This window comes from Sus scrofa, chromosome 1, assembly GCF_054392235.1.
Source record: "Sus scrofa isolate SSC_HxYL_T2T_F1_AM1 chromosome 1, Sscrofa_HxYL_maternal_Yorkshire_Landrace_v2.0, whole genome shotgun sequence".
NCBI lineage: Eukaryota > Metazoa > Chordata > Mammalia > Artiodactyla > Suidae > Sus > Sus scrofa.
In genome coordinates, this window is record NC_139383.1 from 218,520,494 (window position 1) to 218,544,519 (window position 24,026).

The window sequence follows — 24,026 nt, forward strand, 5'->3', positions numbered from 1 at the left end:
CCCCTCCTGCCTTCTCCCCAGAACATGCTCCATTATTTTTTCTGTACCGTGTCTCCAAACTCTCTTTTCATTCCTTCTGCTAACAAGACACAGGGCTATAGTTAGTGGTGAAGGGAACAAATTCTGGACCAGACTGCTTTGGTTCAAACACTTACCAGTGGCATGACCTTGAACATGTTACTTAACCTCTCTCTAATTCTTTGTCAACCTCTTTGTAAATGGAGAGAATTGCAGTATCCTTTTCGTGTGGTTGTTGAAAGGATTAAATGAATTAAAATATGTAAAAGGACTTGGAAGACTGGCGAGTATATAAGTTCTTATACGTGTTAGTATCATTATTGTAAGCCGTTATCCTTATTCTAAAACTACAGCAATGACCCTGTCCCTCATTCATTTCAGTGCCAAACTATTGGGAAGAAGAGCTTGTGATTGCTTCCTCCTGGCTGCTGTCTCCAACGTCCCTTAGAAGTTACCCTTGACTTTCCAACAAAATCTAATGTCTTCTCATCCTGTTGGAGCTTATTAGAGCCTATGACGGCATTACTTTTTTTGTTGTTGTTGCCATTTCTTGGGCCACTCCTGTGGCATATGGAGGTTCCCAGGCTAGGGGTTGAATTGGAGCTGTAGTTGCTGGCCTATGCCAGAGCCACAGCAACACAGGATCCGAGCCACGTCTGCAACCTACACCACAGCTCACAGCAATGCTGGATCCTTAACCCACTGAGCAAGGCCAGGGATCGAACCCACAACCTCATGGTTCCTAGTCAGATTCTTCAACCACTGAGCCACGACGAGAACTCCGTGACAGCATTACTTTGATGTTCCTTTTAGAGGCTGCAACAGATGCTCTTAGCTCTTGGGGTTACAGCGCCCTTAGTCTACCTCTGATTCCAGCTATAGAGGTGACAAATGTACCCTGCACATGGTTACTGTCCTACTTAAGTCCCTCTAATGCTCTGCTTTTCTGTCTCTGGGCTTTTTGTGAAGCACTAGTGGCTCATTCTGCCCACATCTTGGCACAGCAGAAAACACTCTGAGAGCAGCCCTCTGCTTATGAGAGCTAGTAGATAAGTGTCCCAGCTGGCTAGTGTCCCAGCCTCCCATTCTTCAGAAGTACAATTCAAGGCATATTCTACATGGCTCTTCAGAGAACTCCCAGCAGGATTGAGCCCATAGTAATAAAGACACCCTTTGTTGCCTTTTCCTTCTTCCTTCCCTCACTCCTCATTCCCTCTCGCTTATGCCTGAGATCACTTCCCAAATAAATTACCTGCACCAAAGTCTTGGTCCCAGGGTCCCCTTCAGGGTAACTCAGACTCTAACATACTTTCTTCTCTCTGCTGACATTTAATTTTGGCACTTTCTTTCTACCAGACTCCTTAGCATCTTCATTACATTGGCTTCCTGTTTCAATTCACCTCTTTCTATTAAAAGCACTGCTAATCTCTGTAAGCCCAAACCAATGGATTCATTAGCCTTCTTGAATGATGGGATTAGTATTCTCTGGTAATAAGGTAGGAAAAAGTCACCTCTTTCTGCCAGGGAAAATGCCTGTTGTGAGTAGGCAAGAAAAATCTAGTAAAAAAGGTTAGAACTGATGTGTTTGGGCTTTGGCTTCTCAGCAGAGGAGTGGAAGGCTGTTGAGAAGGCCACTTGATGCTACTCAAAGGTCCTTGATCCAAATCCCAAGGAAACTTCCCAGTTTTCCTCAGAAACAAATTGTCAAGTTGGACAGAGTTAGGCCATGTGTGATGACCCAAACCAAGAGCTAGAAACACAGGTAGAGAGAAATCCCTTCCTCACTTTGGTGAGACCAGGGAAGGCGGCCATCTTGGCTGTGAAAGCAGCAGCACTTTATGGGACACAGGAAACCCACAGTAGCATCTAGGGTAGAAGCAGCAGCTGCTTGCTGTCCCAGACTTCTCCTCAAGATGCCAGGAGCTCACCTGGCAGCTGTAGCACTTGGAAAAGATGAATTGCTGTGCAGAGAATGCTAGTTACCCAGAATATTACTGAAGAGGAGAAGGGTAATGTAGAGAAGATGCAGCTCACCAAGGATCACCAAAATCTTAATGGTCCATCATAACAGGTAACAGAATGCCTGTAAATAAGTCATTTCATCTTTTCTGTCTATAAAGCTAGAATAGTCATACCTGCCCCATTTCATGGGGCTGTTGTTATATCAAGTAAAATATTGGAAATAAAATCAGTTTATAAAGTAAATTTTAACATAAAATTGTAAAGTTCTATACCAGTAAAGAGAAGTATGTAATTACCTCATATCATATCATTGTTGCTGACTAATTGTCTTTAGGACCTTGACGTATAAGGTGAGGTGAGAGCTTATTTCATGAGTCTGCCTCATCGTTTTCAGTAATTTTTTTTTTTTTTTTTGGTCCACCCGAGTCACGTGGAAGTTCTCAGAAGTAGCAATCAAACCTGAACCGCAGAAGTGGCAAGGCTGAATCCTTAACTACTGGGTTACCGGGGGATTCCATCATTTTCTGTACTTTGGATATTGTATTGGATTTGGATTTTTGAAGGTTGAGTGCTATAATAGTCATTTTATGTGTCCCCTGCTAAAGTGGTATTTTCTGGGTTTTTTTTTTTTTGTATTAACCCAGACATCTTCCTTTGTACAGGAAGGCTGAAATTACAATGAATATGGGCGAAACTCGTATTATTTCGAGTGCTATTCTTTCAGCCATAGATGAAGACTCACCCAGAGAGAAGATTTACTATGTATTTGAAAGGCTTCCCCAAAATGGACAACTTCAGCTTAAGGTGAGTGGCCTTTTTACTTTTATTTTTCAAAATGGAAGTAACAGGTGTAAATTTTCTCAATGCAGATTTCTATAACTAATTTATTGTATAATAGCCATATTTTGCCAAGAAGTGGAAATTTTAATTTTCCTAGTTTGGGGTGAACTCACACTATTCTAAATTTACTTACTCAATTCAGGGTAAATCCAGACAAAGTCAAAATTCTTCATTGCTCCTTCCCCTTGGCATTGTCTCTGCATTGGAGGGCAGGGAGTTACTAGGGTAAAGAAGGTTATCTAGTTTCTGATGAGAATCAGCTATTCTTTGAGATAGCTCTATTTCCACCAGATATTTATTTTGGAAAAAAATAGACTTTATTTTTAGAGCAGTTGTTGTGGATATAAACAAACTTATTCTAAGGTTTATCTGGAGAGGAAAAATACCTAGAATAACCAAGATAATATGAAAGAATGAAACTGAAAGACCGACACTACTTGTCTTCAAGACTTACCATACAACTACATTAAGTCCGAAAATGTGAGTTTGGTAAAAGAATAAATAAAGAGATCAGTGGAACAGAACAGAGTGCCCAGAAATAGACCCACAGAAGTTTAGTAACTGATTTTTGACAAAGCAGCAGAGGTAATACAGTGGAGAAAAGATGGTCTTTTAACAAATGGTGCTCACAGGTCTGATTCAGACTTTGTGTGTGATGCCCAAGGATCAGCCCAATGCAAATTATGGCCCAGTCACTTGAGAAGGTCACTTGAGTAATCCATCAAACTATTTGAATGGTAGATTACAGCTAGTATCAATAACCACCAACCATCTCCAGTGTGATTACTTGATTGCATACTTAACTTTTAATGTCATGTAGATAAGCCTGAGAAAAACAAGAATGCATTCTGTGTATTTGTTGATACCCACAAAAACTGCTCTAGAAGTCTGTTTTTTCAAAAATAAATATCTGGTGGACATAAAGATTGATGGTCTGCCATTGTGGGCACCAAAGAGAATCAATGTGAAGAACCATCACTGATTTAAATTGAGGTGCAGCTGTGTCCTTATTTCATTTCAAAGAGTAATGATGCAGAAATGCAGTGAGAGCTCACACACATGTGAGTGGCATGGGAACTGGAGTGTTTGGATTTTGTGAAAATCCAGATGGGTCCAGATTCCCAGGATGGCTCCAGAGAGCTCTGTCCCAGCTCCCTAGGGGTTCTCCATGTATCTCCAAGCACAGCAACCAGACCTCCTGGACTTCCTCAAGTGTCCTTGTTTTCTAGTTGGCTTTCCTGCGTTTTTCCCATTTTCAACCTGACTCTTATTTTCTTCCCCTGTTGGGACTTGCCAATAACTTTGTCAAGTCAAAGCTTGCACTTGGGAGGGCAAGTGGGGAATGAGATGGAGATGAGGGAGAGCAAAAAATATCTTTTTCTGTATTTACTTTCTGGGAAAAGATGATAAAGAAAAATATTAAGTGGAGTTGCCAGCTGTCTGGTTTAAAATTTTTGGAAGAGAATCTGTTTTAAAAGATGAAATTTACAAATAGATCTTAGGATGAAAATAAACAGTGAGTACAATTATTACAATGTAATTAACTTTCACCCAGTGATCACTGTGGCAGAACACAACTGTGTGCAGACATTGAATAGACACAAACATTAAAGAGGAGGGAGCTTTATCAAATAAGTCATAATGAGGAGTGGTAACAGTGAGTAGAGAGGAGAGCAAAGCCTTTTCTCTAGAAACTGGGGATCTGTGGAGTAACAGATCAAGGGAAATAAAAAGACAAATGGTCTAAATTTCTGTATTCATCTCTCAAGCCAGACAGGCAAAGCTCAAGATAATACCATATAGTAAATTTACCATATAGTAAATTTTTGAGAGGATGTTTTTCTCGAATTACGTCAAAGGACTTTTACAAGACCTTCTTAAGAAAAGCTATGCATCTTAGGAGAACAACAATAGAATTACTAATTAGATACAGATTTATTATAACTATTTTCTAATACTCTCAGTTGTATTAGAGGACCTCTTTTAATGCAAAATGCCGCAATTTCTACACAGTTCTGTACAGACTATGTGCTTTATTAATGCCTGCTTATTTTTAGAAGAGTAAGATAAATAATACATAATATTTGTGGTTACTTTTGTTTTGACTTAGGGTATTAATATAGGGAATGATAGGGATTTTGATAATTTGCAGGGGACTTTAGTAAGCCTGAAAAATGTATGGGGAGTAAGTATACCCAATCTATTCAGGTAAGCCCAGTGACAAACCAGTTTGAAAAAATAGGTTTTATTAGTTGTACAATCATAAGAACTAAAAAAAGAAACCCCAAATGAAAAACATTCAATTTTTAAAGGGTCAATTCCAACACCTTGATGACGCACCTGCTCTCATTGATTGGAATATTTAATCAGACATGACTGCTTATGATAAATACTTCGAAAGTAGCACTGCTGTTGAAATGCCACATGACTTTGTCAAAAATCTTTTGGTCAAAGCTCATTTTTCCTCAAGGTCTAAAATTGTTTTAATATACTCCTTTCAATGGAAAATATAAAATAGAATGACAAAAAAATTAAATCTGGAGTTTTCCTGAAATATCATTTATATTGGAAGTTTTTCAGAGGATATGGAAAATGTCCACTAACGCAGCTTGAGGGTGGAAAAAAACCATGGGCAGCTGACTAATTCTGGCACCTTTCAGACAGGGAGGGACTGGGTCCCTCTGTACCCTGGCATGAAATGCACTCAGGAGGAAGTGGATCTGAACTTGCTGAGATACACACACACAGGGGCACTGGATTCCCAGAACCGAGACAGCTTCACCTTCTACCTCTGGGATGGTGACAATAGATCGCCTGCATTTGAGTGTCACATCACCATCAAGGATATGCGAAAAGGTAAAGCATTTCTATCAGGGTTTATTGGGACCCAACTTTTACAACCGGAAGTGAGATGATGTAAGCACTCAGAAGATGACCCCTTCCTCTCCCCTTCCCTCCTTCCTTCCTTTCCTTTCTTTCTTCCATCCTTTTTATTTGTTTTCTCTCTCTCTTTTTTCTTCTTCTGCTTTTTAGGGCCACACCCATGGTGTATGGAAGTTCCCAGGCCAGGAGTCAAATCGGAGTTACTGCCACTGGCCTACGCCACAGCTACAGCAATGCTGGATCCAAGCTGCAACTGCAACCTACAGCACACCTCATGGCAATGCCAGATCCTAACCCACTGAGCGAGGCCAGGGATTGAACCCACATCCTCATGGATCCTAGTCAGGTTCATTAACCACTGAGCCATGAAGGGAACTCCCATCCTTTATATTTGAAATTCTATCACTTATGATTTGATCATAGGGCACCTCACTTGCTTTGCCTGAGATCTGTGAGGTTTATGAGAGCAGCCAGTACATTCCTTATTCTCAGTATTTCAAAAGGCCTATCAGAAATCTAACCTTGTGTACCATAATGGCTACACAGGCTACTTTGACTGTCAGAGCTTTATGCTTTAAGTAAAATTTTACCAAATCAATGTTATAACTCTAGTTTTATCTTCAGAATTGAATCATTACTTGAAAATGGAGTTTGAAAGGAAAAACATTTCTAATGTAATAACAACAAAGAAAATACAAATAAATGCATTTTAAAATAAAAGAAATAATAAAAAGGAATTTTATTGTTGAAAAGGTTGGAAGTTGTTAGTCTATGCACTTTGGAGTCCTAACACTTACTCTTTAGCAACAAAGGTATTAATTGAATTAATTAAGCAGACCATTTGCATGATAGGACTCAGTGGCAGATAAATGGTAGAAGGAAGAGAGTAAAAAAAAATAGTGGAAAGGAAGCTCAGCAAGAAAGAGTGTATGCCCTTGATTCTCAAATGTTACTACCCTATACTTTTGCTTAGAACTTATGTGAGGAGGGTAAAGATCATATCTTCATCCATATAGTAAAGGATTTATATATTCTCAGGAGGACAAAGCATACATAGTCTTAACTCTTCAATATATACTTGATTGACAGAATGCACTCCTTTTTTTGCCTGGGCTTCCAGGAAGCTCAGAGTTAAATTAAATTGAATGTTTAAGTGCAGTGAAAGTCATACATCATGTGTGTCATAAAATTGTGGTTGTCTTGAATTTTTTAAAACAAATTTAAGCCAAATTGATTGACTCTGAGATTTTTATCTTGGGCTGCATAATATATTTTATTTGCTTCATTCCTGGAAGATGTGTAATAAGTGTCTCTCAGATAAGCTACATGGTACTGTACACATTTATTTCTCTCTGCAAAAGTAAGACTACATTCATCACAAGTATTTGTCCAGGCAGAACATAATACAAATAAAATGTCAGAGCAGACTACTCATGCATGAAGCAGACTATCTTCTCATTGCCTTTGCACAATGCATTATTCAGGGAGTGAAGGAGAGTTCTCTTCCACGCAGTCACCTGGGGATTCTTTCCAGCCAGAATTCTTTGTCTTCTGGAGGCCTTGGAGGCACTCTGGGAGTAAGATGTGGAGGAAAATGAGAGGATTCCATGGGTTAGGTGTGGAGGTCTGGTTACTTGTCTTCTCCACATCCTGGTGGCTGAAAGATAGTCATGTGTCACATTAAGGGAGTATTTTGAGTTAAAAGCACAGTATAGGTAAAAGACCAATTTCGTCTGGAAACAGGGTTTCCCAGTCTTGGCAATATTGACATTTTGAGATGGATACGTCTTTGTTATGCATTATAGGTTTTTTTCTTTTTCTTTTTAGGACTGCACCTGTGACACATGGAAGTTTCCAGGCTAGGGGTTGAACTGGAGCTGTAGCCTCTGGCCTATGCCACAACCACAGTAACACAGGATCCAAGCCACGTCTGCAACCTACACTGCAGCTCACGGCAATGCTGGATTCATAACCCACTGAGAGGGGCCAGGGATTAAACCCACGACCTCATAGATAATAGTTGGGTTCATTACTACTGAGTCACAATGGGAGTTCCCCATTACAGGATTTTAAGCAGTATCTCTGGCCTCTACCCGATAGAAACCAGTAGCTACCGCTCCCCCACCCCTGTTACCCCATTAGGACAACTAAAATGTCTCCAGACATTGCTAAACATGCCCTGAGGGGGTGGGGGTCAGCAAAATTGTTCTTCAGTAAGAATCACAAGTAAAATTATACCTTCTTAATATTTCATTTTCCAAATAACATTTTAAGTTTTATACAATTTTAATTCCAAATTGTGTGTTTCCTTATAGGACTAAATATCTTTTCAAATTTTTATTGACTATTTATACTTTTAATTTAGTAATGACTTAACATTTATTTTTCACATATTTCCTTTTGGATAGTTATCCTGTAGTCTTGATTTGTAAGAACTCCTTGTATATTAAAGAGAGGAAGCAATATAAAAGATATGAGTTTGTGTTCCTGGATCACATGGCTTTAGTACTAGTCCTAGCCCCAATTTTCATAGTTATATAATCATGAGCAAGTTGGTTAACACTTCTACACCTTAGTTTCCTCATTTATAGCCTGAGAAATAGGACAATAGCCTACCTCACAGTATTGGTGTGAAGTTGTAAGAGCCCTTAACCCTGTACCTGGCACAAAGTAGAAACAATGTCTTAGTTATGATCACTTTTTAAATGAACCTCAGGTGAGCAAAACTGGATTATAATCCCTAGTTTGTGACACCCTGTATCCTTAGTCTATGTGTGATCCTCTTTTCTGTTGCTCATTCAGACACCCATTCATACCTTCTTTTAAACACACATAACAGCACCTATGCAGCCACCATACACACAAGGACTGGTATATTAACAGCATCAGAAATCTACCTATATAAGAAAAAAATTTTTTTTCTTTTTAAAGAGAATCTACCCTTGTGCTCTTTCCATCCCCCAGAGAGAACCACCATCCTGAATTTTGTGCTAATTTTCTTACTTCTGATTACAATTTTCTGGGACTTGCTCATCTAACTAACAAATGTTATTAAGCTACATCTGTGCGGCTGCATATTCCTCTAGCTGATTTTGCTACTGTACAAAATTCAGTGGTATGAATAGACCTCAATTTGTTTTTCCAGTCACCTTTTGAAAAGGCATTTGGGTTGTCTCCAATGTTTTCAGTTACAAACTGCCATGGCCCTTCTAGCACAGATCTCCTGGGCACAAGTGCATGTGTTTCTCTCCAGCACACAGCTGGAGTGCAATCACAGGGTCAAGGCCTCTGTAAGTGTTCAACTCTGTACAAAATAATTCCAATTGTGTACCAGTTTTTGCTCCTACCAGAATCGTATGCAAGATTTGACATCCTCTTTAACACTATGTATCATCAGACTTCTGCATCTTTACCAATTAAAGGGTTTTGAGATGGTGAGATATTGAGATCTTGATGTCTATTTCCATGATTATTAGTGGAATTGGGTGTCTTTTTGTCTCTTCATTGGCTACATGTATTTTCCTTTCTCTGTGTAATCTGTTCATGTCTTTTGCATAATTCTTCTTACTAATTCTCTTTATAGAAATCTTGCTATGTCATATTAGTTTGGATTTCTGCACAGTTTGGTCTTTGTTTTTTACCTTCCCTGTGGCCATTTTTTTTTTTTTTCAAATTTGGTTCCTGACCGCACCATCATCTGTCATGCAGGTGATATTGTCATCCTGGCAGAACCACTTGTGGTGTCTAAAGGGGACAGAGGTTTCCTGACAACCAGCACCCTCCTTGCCATGGATGGAACAGACAAGCCTGAGGAACTGCTCTACGTTATCACCTCCCCACCACAATATGGCCAGGTTGAATATGTCCGCCATCCTGGAGTCCCCATTACTAGCTTCAGCCAAATGGACATAGCAGGACAGACAGTCTGCTATGTACATAAGAGCCCAGCAGCTGTCCACAGAGACACATTCAGGTGAGCCCCGAGGAAAGCTTTCCCTTCTTTGGATTAATGCTTAGAAAGACAAAGGAGTGGAAAAAATGTATCCTCTTCCAGCTTGGGTATAAATACGCTCTTCTTCCACTCCCTAGATGGCTGCAAGGGAAAGGTACACAATTAAAATGACAGCAGCCAGGCAAGAAATTAGGGCTTGTTGTCTAAAAATAAACACCGAAGCAGATCTAAATGCAAGCTGTTCCATGATGAGAAATGTGAAGACCTGAGGATCCCAGCTAATGAGAGATGTGGAAAAGCAATTTACCTCTTTTTTGAGTGTGTGTTTCTATCTGAGGAAAAGGAGTTTGCTAGTAAACATTTGGCATAAGCAGACAGTGCCTTTTGACACACTCTGTTCCGGTAACAATATCATAAATCATGTTGTCATAAAGTGGATCATATTTCCCCACAGAAACAATGTTATAATTGGGGGCTGTGCACCTGTTCAAGGATTCTGTATCAAATAAATCACTGAAAGGAATAACAATCTGTTGAAAAGGCAAAGATATAACATCAATGAAAGTCTACATTCATTTAAAATACTGAGGTCTGTTTCTACTCACATAAAGGAAGAAAAACTCTAGAGGGCCTATCATTTAGTGCTTCTCAAAGCTGCCTGAACACAAGGTCCTTGATGGAAATACAGATGCCCAGGGCTGGGACGAGAACCCAGAAACCTTAGACTAGCCTTTGGGGGGACTGTGGTATATACTTCATCCCGAGTTTTACTACCAGTTTTACTAAGAAGGAGGCCCTGAGATTGATCTTTGATACATGCAGGGCTTCTGACCTCCAGTATAATTTTTAGCATGTCAGAATACAACCTTCAAAATAATGCTATCAAATAATGTAAATGTGGTCTACCCCTGATGTCATTTGATGGGATATCATAAATTATCAGGTACACTGAGGTACCCCATGTTCAAATACCATTTTCCTCTATCATATGTGTTATCTATCTCAATTCAATATGTCTTCCATGATAAACACTGTTTAAATATCAGTAAAGATGATTTTACTTGCCCTTTTGGCTTTGGGAATGATGATTTGGATAGTTAAACTGTTAAACAAGAAGTCCAGATCAGTTTGAACTAATATCTTTTTCCTTAAGACAAATGTTCTTAACATGCAAACGTTCTTTTGATAATCATTTGGGGAGTTCCTGTCATGGCTCAGTGCAAATGAATCTGACTAGTATCCATGAGGATGCAGGCTCGATTCCTGGACTTGCTCAGTGGATTAAGATCCGGCATTGCTATGAGCTGTGGTGTAGGTTGCAGATATGGCTCGGATCCTGCATTGCTGTGGCTATGGTGTAAGCTGGCGGCATAGCTCCGATTGGACCCCCCAGCCCACCAGTCCGCTGGTGCCGCACTAAAAAGACCAAAAAAAAAAAAATGCTAATCATTTGGTTGGTCACTATCTTAATAACCAATTCAGTGCTTGAGGGTTGCTAGGTATTAACTAAAACATGAGAGATGGGGATTACTTTTCATACCAGTTCTTTGGCTTGCAAAGTGGTATAGAGCAGTTGTTGAGGCACAGGCTTGAGATGGATTACTGCCTCCATTACTCACATCTCTGGTTTTCCTCAAGTCGCACATTCTCCTGTGCTCCCAGTAATGCTTTTATGTGATGCTCTTAGTAACTGCCTCACAGAGCTGTTGAGAAGTTTAAATGAGCTTATGTATGTAAAGTTCTTCAAACAATATATGGTACACTGGAAGAACAAGATTAGTACTGATTTCTATTACTACTCTTACACTTGTTGTTGTTTTTCTTGTTATCATTGTTTATTATAGTCTTGCTTCTGTGCCCCTTTTTCCCTCTAGTCTTTCCAACACTAAGATTAATCTTGAAGGAGGAGAGAAATTATCCAGAGCAATGGTGATTCTTTTTGTCCTGTTAATGGAGGGTGGATGCTTTTTGGCTTAACCCACATATATCAGATTCAGGGCTTTTAATTTTACACCCATTTCTGGAACATCTTGGTCCTGTCCACTCCTGCTTTACCCCCTCAGTGCCTGCGGGAGAGTCTGCTGAAGACAGTAGTGACCGAATGGGAGAATCCAGAGATCCTACTGGGGAAGCCAAAGAACAGATGTGTAAAGATGGTGAGAAATACTGATTAGGTATTAATCAGATGGAAGTAATGAGCTGAGACTGGGAAACAGGATCTCTGATGTAAGGATTGGTGCTACCAGAATGATTTCCTAATTCAAATCCACAGAGTCAGAATAGACGGCATTTTAGAAATCATTCATCCCAGAAGTGTCTACATTTCTGGATCCTCGGGAGAATTACCTGAGAGATTTACAAAGGTACATATTCTTGGGCCTCACCACAGAGAGGTGGTTTTGGTAAGTTCAGTTTGGGGCCCAGGAATCTGTATTTTTTAAAAGCTCCCCATCCCGGGGGTTCTGATGCTTTTGGGACTAGCCGTCTCTGGTCTGGTCCAGTCCATTTTTCCAGGTATGTTATGAGAAGGTTGAGGATTTATAGGAGCCTTCTGGGGCCCTCCCAGAGAAAGAAAATGAAGGAGCCGACCTGGGGGGCTCTGAAGCTTGGATCTCAATGACCTGAGAGAACTTTGTTTGTCTTTGGTGGTTTGATTTTTAATTTGTTTTGAATATGGGGCTTCTGCGCAAGGTATTCTTTTAGCATAAAGCCTGTGGATCTGTTTCCTAAAGTGAGGGATTAGTATCACCAAAGATACAAAGATGCAAATGATGTGGGCTGGTCCAGGAAGGAGGCAATAAATAATAAGGATTCAAGAGTGAGAGACGACTTCCTTTTAGATCTCTCAGTCTTTCTGTTTCAAGAAGAAAGTCTCAGGCTGGTGCTCATATGTCCTTAACAGTTCTTCAATATTAACTGTTTTCCCTTTTTAGCAAAGAAGAATACAGGTCTCAGGCTCCAAGCCATTGGCCAATAATATCTAGCTAAGATGAATAACAGTTTGTTTTCCAGTATTTATTTTTGTAGTATTTATGGTGATTAAGCTTTTGTGATTTAAAACTTTCAGCTTTTAGTAGTTAAAAGATTTCTTTTCAAGTACTTATTTAAGCAGTAAAATGAGTTAAAAAAGCAAAATAGTAAGTAGTAAGAATTGACATCATTCTAGAAAATGGCAAAAATGGTAAGGATGGTGTTGGAATGTCTCAAGATTAGGAAATAGGTCTTTAGAGAGAAAATATACAGCGGAGGTTGAAAGGCATGGAATTTAATCCAATCTCTTCATCTCTGTATAGGAAAGCTAGTACTGCATGAACACCTGTAATGCATCTAGCAGTATACTAGACCATTTTTTGTGTATATCATTTTCTTTAAGCCTTATACCCCCACCTTGAGAAAGATAGCTTGTTCCCCTTTTATGGATGAGAAAACTGAGTTTCTAAGAGGCAAAGAAAGTCACCTAAATTGACATAACTGAGTTTCCAATAGGCAAAGAAAGTCACCTAAATTGACATAACTGAGTATCAAAGCTGAGTTTGGGCTGAGATTTCATTTGGGAGAGTTCTTTCCATTACACTTGATTGCACCAAAAATGTGTGGAGAATTTGTACTTGTGGGAAGGAACCTTCTCCATGTGTCATTCTGATGTTTGGCCAGCAGTTTTGCATATTTATAATGGAAGAGCCCAGCATCTGCCCAAGACCTTCATTTTAATCTGGTCGTTTCACTCACCCAATCATGGACCACTGTGTTGTTTGTCAAGTGGCGCTAAACCAAATCTGAAAGCCTGTTTTAATGAAAGTGTGATCATGGTGCTTTTTAAAAATTAAATATATGCAACCAATCTAATCACCTAAATTTATGTTGCTTGCTGTTAAATCTGGCAAGGAATTTGGCTGGGTAGAAGAGATAAATTCTGTGGCAGAGAATTTCCCCCCTTCTCTTTTTAATGTAAGCTATGGCAGCATTAATTACATGGGGGAGTTTAATGGTCAGATTTTACCTTCTGCAAAAATATTTTGTGAATCATAAATTTCTCCTGTATTGTTTGGTGCTGCTGGCCTGGAAGAAAGATTTGGCAGCACATTCTGGGACAGATGACATCAAGTGATTAGCAAGCTGACTTCAGCGGCTGGCAGCCGGGTACTAAAAGAACATGCTAATGTCCTCCATTTTGACATGCCGGCTGGACTTTTTTTTTTTTTTTTTTTTTTTTTCCCCGAAGAACTGGCTCTATTTATGATTCCATTTTTATCTTTTAAATGCCATGACAGATGGCAGATTCTTCAGCCAACTCTATTGCCAGGAAATGCAGAAAGCTTGAAAGCACCATGGTAATGGTGAAATCAGACCAGGCAGGCACCCCAGACAAATCTAAGAGTCATTCCCCAAATTTCATGAGACAGTGGTCATCTTGGCTGTGTCTCTTCTCAGGGGAGTGTAATGAAGGACATGAAATAAAATGCGCTCATGGAAGCTACCTCGATACCACCAGCTTCTTAACTGTGGAATGGATGCCATAACAGCAATGGCACTACTGTTTTCAAACTTGAATGTGTATTTGGAAGCTTTCAGTTAAGGGGGGTGGTGGAGCATTAGTAGGAGCATCTGGTCAACCTTCGCATACGTAAAGCACACTGACCTTGTTGTGCTGGTTCCGCTAGGCTTATTTTGACCGGGAAGCCAACCATGACCATTCACCCTCTCTCTCTCCCATAATGTCTCTGCCTGTGAGGAGTTTATATTGTTATTTGTGAAAGTGGGGTGATGTGTTTAATCCAGACATGTTTAGACACTGCATCCTTTTCACTCCTGGCTTATTAGCTTTCGGTCAATGCAGACAGCTGCCTTGGTGTCCCAGCTGGGCACACGGGCCTCCGTAAACATATTTTTTACCCTCTCATGGTCCCTGGCCTGTTTGCCCTCATTCCCATCTGCCTGATGGCAGGCTGCCGATTTCTGATGTGGTCAGGTGCCCATCATAGGCAAGGAGGGGTTTGAGATGGACTGTCTGGATCATAAGAAAACTTCGGTGCCCTCACACAGGTCACACACTCATGGATAAATGTGGCCACCCCGAGGCTGAGCTTCGAGGACCCACTTGGACATTTTTGGAATTCAGACTCCAGAGGGGAAAGTCAGAATCACATATTCAAAATGGCCACGTCTGATGAGCCCCTGGTGGCCCCTGGGCTACCACTTAACCTCCTTGCTCCTGAGGGCTGTCTCTCCCCGACCTTTCCGCCTCCTGCTTCTTTCTTCTCTGCCAGTATTTGACATGCTTTTATGGTGCACCAAGACGTTAATTCCACAATTCGTGCTGATACCAAAAAACTTATACTCTGGCTTCAACTTGTGCTCAACTATAAATAGCTAGTTTAAAACTCACCACACGTAGGGACCTAGTAGGGAATAGACAGCCACTTCACTGTAAAGGAGGGCAAAATTGGAAGAATGAATGGTGTTTCTGGAGGAGTTAGGTGGAAAAGGAAATTGGAGGCCCTGAGGGAACCCCTAGTTTCCTTATTTTACTTCTAGTCAGATGATAAACTCCAAGGGGGAAACAAGAAAAGTGAACAGGAAACCAGCAGCATAAAGGCATAATTCCATGAAAAACCTCCTGAGACTGTGATTTTTGTCCCTAAAAATGTATATCATTTGACCTTGGAAACTGTCAAGGGGGCTAATAAATAAAATTTTGAAGGACATACACAGATATTTTTCTAGGTGTGCTTTTTTTTTTCCTTTTTAAAAAACAATGAATTTTGCAAACACATCATGATCCAGCAATGAAATTGCCCTTTTGGCTTAGAATCTATTTATCAAAATGCATCATTTTGTTTTAAGGAAATGATGTGATTTTGCTCAATCTATAATTCTAAAGTAAAGTCAGTGTTCTTACTCAAACTACAAAAATAATGTTGTGGAAAAAAAACCAAAAAACAAAAATCCCAGGTTACCTTCTTTACAAGTCACATGTCAAAAACATGCTTTCCTTGTAGCCCTTTACTTAGCAGTTTTAAGTTTTGGTACAGGGATTTCTTTTTCTATGCCTCACATCCTATTTTCCTTGTAGGCATTCTTACCAGCTAGATAATTAGAAAGCTCAGACATTTTAGCCTCGCCTTCAAAGCAAAACCTGTATCAGCCAAACTTATCTCCCCTTTACTTTCTGTCCAGCTGCTCCTCTCCCTGAGCCCTTGGCCTCCGGCAGCCTGGCTGACTCATCTTGTGCACACAACCTGGTTTAATGTTCCTTCATGATCAAGAGAAAAGCCTCAGCCCTCCAACCCCTGAAGGATAAGGGCTTTTGCATTTCACGAAGAATAAAAAGTTAGTAGCCACATTTTTCCATTTGAGTAAAATAAATATAAACTCCCTATCTTTAGTTTTTAAAAAGAACCCGCAAATGAGAATTCCCATTGTGGCTCAGTGGGTTATGAACCCAACAATTACCCATGAAGATGCAGGTTCCATCCCTGGCCTCACCCATTGGGTTAAGATCTAGCATTGCTGTGAGCTGTGGTGTAGGTCACAGATGTGACTCTGATCCAGGATTGTGTGGCTGTGGTGTAGGCCAGCAGCTACAGCTCTGATTTGACCCCTAGCAGCAGGTGCAGTGCTACAAAAAAAAAAAAAAAAAAAAAAAAAAAAAAAAAAAAATGAAGCCCCTGCAAGGACAGTTTAATGTTATCACTATGACTTTATGTCCATGGAATATGAGTGTCTCTGTCCTCCAGAAACACTTCAAGCAACTGGTAAGTGGAAAGAACAAATAGACACAACCGTGTGATTATTTTGAAGTATGTTTCTTTGGCCTACGATAACTGGGTCAAGCCCATGGGAGAGTAGTGATTTCCTAGGTTGTTGGATTTTTAATATTGCCTTTTGCTGGCTTAATGAAACAATAGTCTCCACTGTCCTTCAAATAGAGATGATACATTGGAATGTTCTAAAGATCATTTCGATGAGCTTAATTTTGAGACTGACAGTGACCCATACCATCAGGAGCACGTTATAATATCACAAACCTATGCTTATCGAAAAGACGTGGCTTGCCTTGGTTTTGTATCACTTCAGTTTTCTCTTTATAGGTCTACGGGGTACTCAGGCACCATGACTCTTTCTTAGTGGATTGCTGCACCAGCACTTTTTTTTTTTTTTTTTTTTTTTTTTTGTCTTTTGTCTTTTCATGGCTGCACCCATGGCATATGGAGGTTCCCAGGCTAGGGGTCCAATCGGAGCTATAGCTGCTGGCCTGTTCCACAGCCATAGCAACACAGGATCCAAGACACATCTGTGACCTACATCATAGTTCATGGCAACACTGGATCCTCAACCGACTGAACTAGTCCAGGGATTGAACCTGCAACCTCAGGGTTCCTAGTGGGATAGTTTCTGCTGTGCCACAATGGGACCTCCTGCACCAGTGTTTATTAAAAACTCTTCAAGAGCAGAATGTGTGGGGTCAGAAGGCCTGGGTTCTGGTTCCAGCTCTGTCTCCTATCTGCCTTATGACCTCCCTCCACATTTCTAAACCTTTCTGCTCTAATTTTCTTTCTTCTTCTTTTTTTTTTTTCAAAGAGGGAGTAGTCTTGGTCCAACATAAACCCCTTATATCTAATCAGGTGCAAATATAGAAGCACAAAGAAAAATAAGTGAATTTAGTGAATGGGTCAAGTCCAGTCTACTCAGCACTTTATTGGATGGGCTTCCAATGATCAACCTTAAGAGTTTGGCCTATTAACCTCTCAAGAAGAAAATACAATTGCAAAAGATGAGTATACTCTAAAGACTCATGCAATGAGTCTAGTGGGATGGGAAGTTCTTATTTGGGGCAAGGAATTATACTAAGTGCTGACAAGCCTGAGAAATATCATTGACTTAGTCTGTCCCATCATGTGAGTCTCCCATCAGAGTTGATGAGGAAATACTTTGGGGGTTAGAACAGTCTGTTCCTGCATTACTTAGTGAGACTGGTTTGTTTAATGGCTAGAATGGCATCCTTCTGAGAGATCTGAGTTTTCATTTGAGTCCCAACATAGCGTGGTCTTTAGTAAAGGTGTGTATTGTTATCATTTCATTCCAGTAGATGGTGACACAAGCATCTATGTTGAAGGCTGCCTTGCCTCTCTTTGCCAGATTCATCATCAGCAATGGACTGCAGACCAAGCAGGGGGTGTTTGAGATCACCCTGGAGACTGTGGACAGAGCCTTACCTGTGGTGACCAGGAACAAGGGGCTGAGACTGGCCGAAGGGGCCACGGGCCTGCTGTCCCCTGACCTCCTTCAGCTGACCGACCCTGACACTCCAGCAGAGAACCTCACGTTCCTTGTGGCCCAGCTCCCACGACATGGCCAGCTCTACCTCTCGGGGATGGTGCTGCTCCAACACAACTTCACTCAGCTGGACGTGGACAGCGGGCGTGTGGCCTACAGGCACTCAGGAGGGGACTCGCAGACGGACCACTTTACTTTTGTGGCCACGGATGGGACAAACCAAGGCTTTCTTGTGGATGGGAGAGTGTTCCAAGAACCTGTTTCATTCACCATCCAGGCAAGTTTGACAAACGTGGGTTATGACCAGAGATGTGGAAAAAGTAACTTTGAGAACTGTTTCCTTATTTACTTCTTTCATTCAGATCTGTAGTGGGTGTTTGCAGCAAGCCAGGCACTAAGCAAGGCACTGGGCATCTAAATATGAGCAAACAAATGTTCTCCCTGTGTGCGGGCTAAGGGCTGACCTTTGGAGTCAGTGGTGGTACAGAAAAGGGCCAAAAAATACAGGCTTTGGGGTCAGACACACCTAGGTTGGAATTTCTGCTTTAAATATTTTAAGAGTAGAGTGACTTTAAAAGAGTTCCTTGCCTCTTCGGATCCTACTTTTCCTTCTTTGGAAAACTTGCCTTGGCGTTCTCTTGTGGCACAGCAGGTTAAGGATCTGGCATTATCACTGCAGTGGTTCGGGTTGCTGTTGTGGTGCAGGTTCAGTCCCTGGCCTAGGAACTTCTGCATACTTTGGTTGCAGCCAAAAAATAATTTTTAAAAATGCCTTACAGCACTGTGGTGAAAATTAAATAAGATTATGTATCCAAGGCACTAGCATGTTGCCTGAAGCACATTAGATATTGAGTCTCCTATAACTACATTATAATATCTAACTACACTATTACATTGACGCTTATGAGTCTGTCTTATCTACTGGCATCTTAATGGTTTTCAATTAAACACATGAAAACTTAACTATGTGGTATCGATACTTCACATGTATTAATGGTGAAGAAAATAATTATAGTAGCTGCAGTGTTTGGAGTATTAACTGGAGGTTGGACCCGTGTTACATAAATCTCATTTAATTTTCATAAGAATCCCATGAACTGAGTTTCATTATCTCCATTTCACAGATGTTCAGAAGTTCAAACGTTAAATTATTTTTTCAACACACATAAAAGTCTTAAGTCTTTCTGATCCTCGATGCTGTGTCCTTTCTGTGGCACTATGCTGCCACCCTTGTGTTGACTGTTAGGATAATTCTTGGAGGGCATCGTGTGTTTTTCTTTTTTTAGTCAAAACACATCAAGTATGTTCTGGCTCCCAAAGCCTTGAATCCACTCTCCTTGGATATAGTTCACCCTCTTCTACCCATTTCCAACAACAGCAAAAAAGATGTAAATCTGTTTCTTAGATCAGGATACATTCTTTTTTTTTTAAATGACTTTTATTACATTCTTCATTCTTTTCTTTTTTCTTTCTTTTGACCATACCTACGGCCAGGCATCGAAGCTATGCCACAGCAGTGACAATGACAAATCCTTGACCTAATGAGCCACTAGGGAACTCCAGGATATATTCTGATTATGTAAAATAATAATATTTTTCCCTTGCTCTTTAGTCTCTGTCTTAGGGTTCTCCAGATAAGCAGAACCAATAGAATATATATAATTTATTCATATATAAATTATTAGAGAGAAAGAGAGAGAGAGGTTGATGTATATTCAGGAAGTGACTCATGCAATTATGGGGGCTGATCATCCAAAATCTGCAGAGCAGGCCAGCAGCCTGAAAACTCCAGCAGGAGTTGATATTATAGTCTTAAGTCCAAAGGCAGTCTGGAGGCAGAATTCCTCCTCCTCAAGAGACTTCCATCATTTCTTTTAAGATCTTTAAATGACTGGATGTGGCCCACCCGTTATTACGGAAGGTGATCTGCTTTATTCAGAGTCTATTGTTGGGATTTCCTGTTGTGGCTCAGCAGTAAACAAACTGGACTAGGATCCATGAAGACACAAGTTCGATCCCTGGCCTCACTCAATGGGTTAAGGATCCTGCGTTGCCGTGAGCCATGGTGCAGGTTGCAGACGCGGCTCAGATCCTGCATTGCTGTGGCTATGGTGTAGGCTGGAAGCTGTAGCTCTGATTCGACCCTGAGCCTTATAACCTCCATATGCCATAGGTGTGGACCTAAAAAGAAAAAACAAAGTCTATTGTTGTAAATATTAGTTACGTCTGGAAAAAAAAAATTCCTTCACAGAAATATCTAGCTGGTGTTTAAGCAAACAACTATACATCATAACCCAAAGTTGACATATAAAATTAATCTTCACAGTCTCTATCAAAGATGGATCTGAGTAGAAAGCTGGTGAGTTATGATAACATAGATTGGGCAAAGATGAATCTTTGGCATGAAGGAAGTCTGGAAAATGCAGTGAAATTATGACGCACTAGGAGAAGAAAGAAGGTATTGGTATGGTTGGTACAGTATGTGGGAAGTCCTTTGCACATCGTACAATTACTGTGTTTCTTTTTCTAATTACATATTTTAATTGTTGCGAGTTCCATCCCACTCTTTGGTCTATTGATAATCTCTTTTTTAAATTAAATTTTCTTGGAATATAGTTGATTTACAATGTTGTGTTAGTTTCAGGTGTATAGCAAGGTGAATCAGTTATACATATACATATATCCATTCCTTTTTAGATTCTCTTCCCATATAGGTCACTACAGAGTATTGAGTAGATTTCCCTATGGTCTACAGTAGGTCCTTGTTATTCATCCATTCCATGTATTTAATATCTTTTTCTTGACTTCCGACTCACCGTGCTTTGTAGAGAAATGTCACTGTCCTGCCCCATCTGGAACAACATTCTGTTCTACTAGGTTGCAAATACGTAGGCATTATTAATTCTGAGTGCATCCCTAAAAGTTCCTTCCTACACTCCAGATCAGAGAGAGAAAAGGGGGTAGAATTTACAGAAAGTACCAGAATTAAATCAGGTTTCTCCCAACACCAAAATTATCTTATCCTAAGATAGTTATCTCTAGGAAATTGTAGAATTTACTGGTAGGAAAATGTTGAATGTGTGCTCTAAAGGATTTTTCATTAAAAATACAAGGTGTACCTTTCCTTATGTGTAAACCCATCAAAGAAAGCCTCAAACTTTCTCCTGTAATTTTCCCAAACGTCCTGGTGGCTCTGGAAGCATTTAGGAAATGACTAAACCCTCTAGCAGTGCAAGAGAGGTGACCTCCTCAGTCTCTTGCTTTCAGGAGCTTTTTATGGCGAGACAATTTGATGTCCACCACCACTGAGTGATGAATTGGTCCATGTAAGTCTCCTAAGCAGGGTGCACTACTCCAGTGGCCCCAACTGGGTCATGGAGGGCAAAGTTGCTGGACTTCAGTACAAAACCCAGGTGTATGTTACTGATAACAGCGGGCACTAGTCTGACATTCATTTTGTAGGAAATCATGTCTATCTGATCAAGATTCTGTAATCTTGCTTCAATGATTCCTCTAATCTTTATTCTTTTTTTTTTTTTTAATCTTTTTAGGGCCACACCTGTGGCATATGGAAATTCCCAGGCTAGGGATCAAATGAGAGCTGTAGCTGCCAGCCTATGCCACTGACACAGTAAGGCAGGATCCGAGCCATGTCTGCAACCTACATCACAGCTCAGAGTAACACTGGATCCTTAACCCACTGAGCGAGGCCAGGGATAAAACTCTTGTCCTCGTGGATACTTGTCAGATTCGTTACCGCTGAACCACAGCAGAAACTCCCTTGTAATCTTTCTTAAAAATGGGACAGGACTGGAGTGTGGGAGAAAGGACCAGAGTCACTGCTGTCTATGGTTTTTAGGCATGCATGAGATGATTTTTAGTAAATCCAACACAAGTGATCATAGGAATCTGGCTTTTAACAAAAAATGTCTTGTACTCCAGTATTTTAAAATGCTCTTCTGATATACTGAGCCAAAAGACCTGGCTTGGAAGAAATTAGAAATTTAGCTAGAGTAGGCTTGATTTTAACATAAGTATTACCAAAGATAGAACATGGGGGCCATGTAACCAGAGTATAGATATTGACTTTTTTTCTTTTTTTTTTTTTTTTTTTGTCTTTTTAGGGCTGCACCCACAGCATATGGTGGTTCCCATGCTAGGGATCAAATTGGAGCTGTAGCTGCTGGCCCACACCACAGCCACAGCAACGTGGGATCTAAGCCGTGTCTGCAGCCTATACCACAGCAACTCTGAAACCTTAACCCACTGAGCGAGGCCAGGGATTGAACTCACATCCTCATGAATGCTAGTCGGGTTCGTTAACCACTGAGCCCTGATGGGAACTTGATATTAACATTTTTTAAAAAATAAATTATCACAGCAGGCATTCATTTGCTTTTGGTAATAATTTTTTTTTTTTTTTTTTTTTTTTTTTTTTTTTTTTACCTTAACCGTGGCATATGGAGGTTCTTGGAACAGGGATTAAATCTTAGCCACAGCTACAACCTACACTACAGCTGCAGCAATGCTAGATCCTTAACCCACTATGCTGGGCCAGGGATTAAAACTACACCTCTGCTGTGACCTGAGCCACTGGAGTCAGATTCCTAACCCACTGCATCACCATAGGAACTCGGATAATGCTTTTATTTTTAAGGAAAATACAACATTTAAAAAATGAAACCCTACCTTCAAGTATTTACCAATTATGAGGATAAAGCAAATGGCTTGAAGTATTATTATTTTTCCTTTCTTGCCATTGAGCATCCTTCCTATTGGCCACCCTGGAACTTCTCCCCCAAAAGGCCATGAGGACTATGTGACTCCCCACCTCCCACCCATCTTGTGTCTCTGAGGTGCCATCTACAATTTTCAGGAGAAGAGAAGGACTGTGACTTTGGAAAGTGTTTGTTGCTATTTCAGTGTATAAAATGATTGTGTGTTGTGAAGCATTCGTAAACTACAGAAAAGCACAAGAAAATAGTCCTTCATCATCCCATTGTCATTGGTGACTTCCTTCCATTCTTCGATTCTATGCAATCAAAAAAATTGTATGTACTGTTATGCATATTGCTTATTTCTACTCTTATAAAAATTTCCTCTTGTCATTAAATCTTCCTTGAAAACAGTTTTTAAAGACTGCATGGCATTGAGTCTCAGGAGAGATGGTGTATGTTTTATGGAATTTTTCGTTAATTGCATTACAAGGTATGTGTTAGTAAACCATATATATGTGTGTGTGTATATATATACTCACACACACATATAAATGTGTGTATATATATATATATTTCTTTAGGATACACACAAAAAAGTAAAAGTTTTGGATTACAGTGTATGTACACTTTTATATATGTATGTCAAATTTATTTCCAGAAAATTTTCACTAATTTGCATTCCTATCAGCAAAAAATAAAAATGTCTGTTTCTCCAAACATTTACCAACATGAGGTAGGGTTACTTTCTTTAAAAAAATAAAAAATAAAAAAGCAACTTGCCAACTAAAAAGAAAAAAAAAATTCGGTTGTTAACAGAATTCCATGTAGAAATACTCAAAGGCTAAGTGGTAATTTTTTCCCATCCCAAGACCAATGAACAGATTTGTGCAAATGCTCCCAGAATTTTGCTGTGTGTCTATATGAACATATGTATATATTTGTTTTGGACAAAAATTAGAGTGTAGTTTCCTATTCTGCAACTTGCTGTTTTTTAGTTTTGGAAATTTTTTCCTACCAGTTAACACTGAGTTGTGGAAATTTTTCATTACCAGCTTATCCTACTTCTTTCTCTTTTTAATAGCTGATTAGCAGTTTATTATGTTATATTAAAAATATATATGGTCTTATCATTGACACATAATCTTTGCTAGATTCACAGCAGTATCATTTTAAGGTAATTAAGGTTAAAATGTGAATGGTTAGGAGTGAGAGGAAGAAAGGTAGTGTTCTTACACCTATTTTCTGGTATCAGTGATGAATTGTGCTAATCCATGCAAAAATGCTCCGTCCCTAACCTACAAGAGTCATTGGTAAGATGAACTGATCTCCTTATCATCCTTGAATGAGGCCCTTTGTAGTGTTTGGACCTATGTACC

General features: G+C 40.0%; 1 protein-coding gene across 25 annotated transcripts in view; it reads left to right on the top strand.

Moving 5' to 3' along the window:
- FREM1 (FRAS1 related extracellular matrix 1) overlaps positions 1–24,026 on the top strand; it is a 185,180-nt gene that overhangs the window by 114,009 nt on the left and 47,145 nt on the right. For 14 of the 25 annotated variants that reach the window (XM_021063573.2, XM_084985029.1, XM_021063579.2 and 11 more), the window contains 4 exons: positions 2,643–2,784; positions 5,481–5,676; positions 9,412–9,676; positions 17,795–18,209. In XM_021063573.2, coding sequence (XP_020919232.2) covers positions 2,643–2,784; positions 5,481–5,676; positions 9,412–9,676; positions 17,795–18,209 — 1,018 coding nt within the window. Of the gene's footprint in view, positions 1–2,642; positions 2,785–5,480; positions 5,677–9,411; positions 9,677–17,741; positions 18,210–24,026 lie in introns of all 25 variants that reach the window. The other 11 variants (XR_014821338.1, XR_014821316.1, XR_014821317.1 and 8 more) reach the window with 7 other exon arrangements.